The following is a 4,901-nucleotide window of genomic DNA, read 5'->3' on the forward strand; positions in this document are numbered from 1 at the left end:
AATTACATCTTTAATATTTATGTAAAAATCTTAAATATCATATATTCTTGGAATGGAGCAAGTAATAAAACCGGATGGAACGCACGGTAAAACTTAAAATAATCCCGTGGCATAAAGTTGCCCACGCCGTACAGGTAGTTAGACCCATAAAATAATGGAATAGCTAGGGAAGAGGAGGGAGAGGACACGACACAGAACATGCACCCAAAACAATTTGAAATTTTTTTTTAAGAAAAAATTATTGAGAAAGGATAATAATAATTTATACTAGTACATAGTAGTAGTATAGTATGATGGGAGAGTTTGACCAAGTCAAAATCAAGAAATGCCTCAAACGCGAAATCAAATCAAAAGATGTGTTCGTTAGTTGCTAGTTTAAGGAAAAAAAATAAAAGCGGGAGATGCAGATGGAAGAGGGCAGTAACAGATATAGAAGAAGGACCCCACCAACCGGGTTCAGAATTCAGACAATTAATGGACCCAACTCACCCATCAAAATCCAACCAAATCACCAATGCCTAACTAGGTTAACAATCAGTATCTAGTGTTCCATTTAAAACTATTTAGTTACATAAACATTATTACATGGATAAATTCATAATTGTATTTGTACGAACAAAATAACATTGGATTGGATAAGATAAAAAAAAAATAAAAAATCTTGACTCAAAAGGATGTCTAGTCTAGTCTAGACAGACAAAATTAAATTCCCCTCCTCTTTCATTCAAATTGGCACTTGCGAGTTGTGCCTTGGGAATGTTCGAATATGTAACAGTTTTCAAATTATTTGCATTATCTACAGAAGTAGTAAAATAAAAGTGAGAGTAACACTAACACTGGTAGAAGAGCTAATTTTATTACATAGTAAGTATAAACTTATTACATACTATATACCATAATAATGAGCGGGGATTTTCACATGGGTAATCGACCAATTTTCAACACCTGACTTGAAACTTGGGGAAAGTTGAACCACACCATACCTTGCGCTCAAGCCCCCATCAGTATTATCACCATAACCATAACGCAAAAGAAAACGACGCCGCTTATCCTATCTTATTACATATAATAAATAAAAGGGTAAAAAAGAGAAAAAGGAAAAAAGAAGCCTTGCCTAAAACTGCTATCCTTTCACTATTTCCTTCCGCTAAAAACCAGGTCCCAAAAGCTGCAATGCAACCCCTTTCTTCCTAACCTAGCCAAACACATTCTTCCAATTTCTTCTTCTGTCAAAACAACCAAAATAAAACTACTTCAAATTTCTTTAGGAGAAAACTTGTGCCTTCTTTTGTCAGTAAGTCCACTCTTGAGGGAGGCGAATTTCATAGTTAGCTGCCTCTTCTCGCTGTTGCATCAGAAGCGCGTTTCTCCTCGCTAAAATCGCATCTACACGACCAAAACCAAACAAAAACACAAAGAAAAGTGAGTTCCACACTCACTTATCATGTCAAGAACTTCCACTTTGCTACTCAAAACACTATTCTTAAAAAGACCTAACCCCACTCACCATAATCTACAGCAAAAGCATTCGAGAAACGCGGTTGGGTAGTCCCGTTCAAGTCATCAATATTCAAGTTCAAAGCATGAACCACCTTTGCTGGTAACAAAACAGGCGCACAACCTGAACCACGTAAAAAAAGAAAGTACCCCATAAGACACAAAACCGAGAGAGAGAAAAAAGGCCGAAAGAAAGGAACAAGTAATTTTATTTATTTAGCACTAACCAGTTTTCTTGCGAGGTGGCTCAGAAGGGGTTTCATAATGGCGAGGCAAGAACACCCCAGTTCCACCACACCCCTTTTTCACAGAAGACCCACCCCCACCGGGTATAACAACCCGCGATCCGCCAAGCTGTACCCGGTTATTCTGTTGCTCAACTTGCAAAGGGGGCCACGCAGATGGACGAGTGCATTTCACATTCACACTATCGTGTCCAAACTCACGCGCTCTGTTCTGAACCTGAACCTGAACCTGTTGCTGCTGCACCAAATAGTTTGGCTTAGTTGGCCTTCCCCAAACCGAACCACACTGTTGCTTTGCTCTCACAACCTACAGAACCAACAAAAAAACAATTGTTAGAAATAACTCCCAAATCTGCTTGGTTAAGTGGGTGTGGGATTTCAGAATCTCATACTTGGTTAAGCTGATTGAAACTCTGGTTAGGGCGATGATGAGTGAGTAACCCTCTATTGTTGTGAAAATCAAACTGTGGTGGAACTTGGTTGTTGCTGTTTATCTTCATCCTTGCGATTTGTCCTGCTACTGCGTAAATCACTTCCCAGGGGTCGTTGTTTTCGTCAAACGGCATCGTCGAGGGCGAGGGGACACGCGTGTACCCGTTGGGGCTTCCTTCGCCGGAAATGGTGCTCCGACCGGACCAGCTGCCGATTCCGGCGAGCGTCGACTGAGGGGAACCGACCAAACCCTGACGGGTCTTCCTTGGAATCTCCGAAACAGTAGAGAACTGCTTGCGAGCTTCGTGAAGCGAGGTCTGACTGAGTCGGCGAGTGAGGCCGGCGAGGAAGTCCTCTTCGCCGTCGCTGCTCTCGGTCTCCGTGGAGGGCGGAGAAGACACTCGGAACTCGTAAGGGAACTCCGAAGGGAAGCTGAAATCGGAGTTCGAAAGGGTTCTGTGGGTGTCTCCGGCGAGGAACTGCGGCGGAAGGCAGAGGCCGGCGTCACTCATGGTGGAAGTCCCAACAAAGAAAGAGAGAATGGGGAGAGGGGTAGTACTGGTAGTAGGGAGTTGGAGCATGAAATATTGAATAGAATCTGCTTTTATTAAGGTTTCAGGGTCCTTTTGAGGCACTCCCTATTTTAAAATTCAAAAAATATAATAATAATAATAATAATAACAATGAAAGAAAATGGAAGAGAGGGTGAGAGAGAGATTTGTCCGTGTTTATTGTTTGCACAACCCACCCTGCCATTTGTCCACCCTAATTCAACTCACCATCACCCTTTCATGCATATCATTACCACACCACATGTCATCATTCAAGGACAAATGAGTTTTTTTCTACTCTTTCTACTTCTTACCAAGGACACATGTAAATCAAATTTCAATTTCTTTCCAGATGCTCATTAATAGAAAAGTTAGGATATAATTATCTGACTCGATTATTATTATCTTTCACTTATATTTTATAAACAAAACCAGATTTTATTTACCATCAAATGCATAATCAAATGATACATAATTATTTCAGTTTTACGTTAAATTTGAATTCAAAATATAAATTACATTAAATATGCAAAAGAAAACTGTTACTTTCAATAATTATGCTTAACTTGAACATAATTATTTGTGACAAATACATTTAAAATGTTTTAATAAGTTTTTAAAATTCATTAAAGTAATTTTTAAAAACGTATAAAAGTCGTAAATTATTTTAAAAAAATTCAAACATTGCCTTAATGAATTAGTATTCTATTAATGTATGGATTGATTAAATTCTGGAGTTTGGCAACATTCACTATCAGGTTTACACTTTTAGGCTTCCGACTCATATTTCAATTATTCTTGGTGTTATTTTTTGAATAGTGATAGATCTGCCGCCGATGCTGGCTTTTATTTCAAGTTTTATGTAAATTCAAAAGATAGGTGGGGTCGTTATATAAGGTGATTTGGCCAATATTCGAATTAAACGAAGATTGACTTTTTGTTTTCTGGGAAAATCGGAAAAAAAAAATAGGCTAATGCATATGCACGTTGATACCGTCACTGTGCCCGCATATGGATATGATTCAATTTGGACCTTTATTAATTATTTTAAAAATTGATATAATGATTCTTGATGATGGCTTTCTCAGCGTATTGTGTAATAGGCAATTCTCCACGATTATGTGATTTGAAATATAATGAATGAGTATATTTTTCGCCTGTGACACATAGATCCCTTGACATTCTGCTTTTTATTTGCTTGTGAAACTAGCAAATTACTTATTATTTATAGCACAAGGGATAAGAATGAGCATCATGCATCATTAGAAAGAATCATATCCAGTCTAGCTATCCGATTTGCAATGCACTCCTCTACGTTCTAAGCAACCGTTCCCTTTTGCATACACCAAAAAAATTTGATGCTACTGTATTCACATCCTTCATGGAAAATTAAATGGAGAAAGATTTCTTGGATTGGGCAAATAATTGCATATCTATCTACATGTTAACATCACATTGAGTGAAAAATAAGTGTATATTTTTTTGTTTTGGGCTAAAATAAGTGTATATCATACTCTTAGGAAGGCGTTTGTTTCACTCATGTTCTTCTATTTATGGAGATACAAAGATAAAAAAATATTTATTAGAAGGTTATAAAAATTTATTTGTGGAAATATATGTTATACTATCATGAATATTATATCTTTATGTTTCAAGTATATGTTATATTATCATCAATGTTATATCTTCATGTTTTAAGTAAATTCTATTCCCATAAGAAGGGATTGGTATATGACATTTTCATGGAAATAGACGCGAATAGCTAACTATTTCCACTACATTACTATATATTTCTTTTTTTACTTTTAGTTTTCTTAGTTAATTAAATTTAAATTTCACCCAATACTGGTGAAAAGTTTTCCATATTCTCATTAAGTGATGTAAACATAAAGCATGAGTAAAAATATGTTTAACTCCTATAGTTTTAAAATTTTGATTTTAATTTAATACATTTTTTAGTAAATTAACCTTGCTATTGGATAACTTCTGTACTTTAAAATTTTAGCTTTGAATTCCTATAATTTCAAAATCATAAAATTCAGTCCATATCATTATGCCTACATTCTAATTTTTGTCCTTATACACAAAAATAATGCCTTGTTGTTTTAAAATTTTAGACATTCAAAATCAAACATTTAAGACATAGGAGTTAAAAAAATGAAATTGTAATACAAAA

The 4,901-nt window shown here is 36.0% G+C and overlaps 1 protein-coding gene across 1 annotated transcript; it reads right to left on the reverse strand.

Annotated features, from left to right (window-relative positions):
* Positions 1–837: 837 nt before the first annotated feature.
* LOC100796164 (uncharacterized) lies at positions 838–2,786 on the reverse strand. The gene is made up of 4 exons (XM_003552807.5): positions 2,135–2,786; positions 1,725–2,049; positions 1,508–1,621; positions 838–1,386 (listed from the first exon to the last, which is right to left on the reverse strand). Exons 1-4 carry the CDS (start codon positions 2,753–2,755, stop codon positions 1,292–1,294), a joined length of 1,155 nt encoding a protein of 384 aa, XP_003552855.2. The 5' UTR covers positions 2,756–2,786; the 3' UTR covers positions 838–1,291.
* Between the last annotated feature and the right edge of the window lie 2,115 nt (positions 2,787–4,901).

The sequence above is a fragment of the Glycine max genome, chromosome 18 (genome assembly GCF_000004515.6).
Source record: "Glycine max cultivar Williams 82 chromosome 18, Glycine_max_v4.0, whole genome shotgun sequence".
In the NCBI taxonomy this organism is placed as follows: domain Eukaryota; kingdom Viridiplantae; phylum Streptophyta; class Magnoliopsida; order Fabales; family Fabaceae; genus Glycine; species Glycine max.

What these genes read in the sequence shown, in the direction of transcription:
- LOC100796164 (XM_003552807.5), bottom strand. Translation starts at nt 2,755, where the DNA reads ATGCTCCAACTCCCTACTACCAGTACTACCCCTCTCCCCATTCTCTCT. An exon ending in GTTTCAATCAGCTTAACCAA is followed by an intron (nt 2,050 to 2,134) that starts GTATGAGATTCT and finishes TTGGTTCTGTAG; the next exon opens with GTTGTGAGAGCAAAGCAACA. An exon ending in TGCTTTTGCTGTAGATTATG is followed by an intron (nt 1,387 to 1,507) that starts GTGAGTGGGGTT and finishes TTGGTCGTGTAG; the next exon opens with ATGCGATTTTAGCGAGGAGA.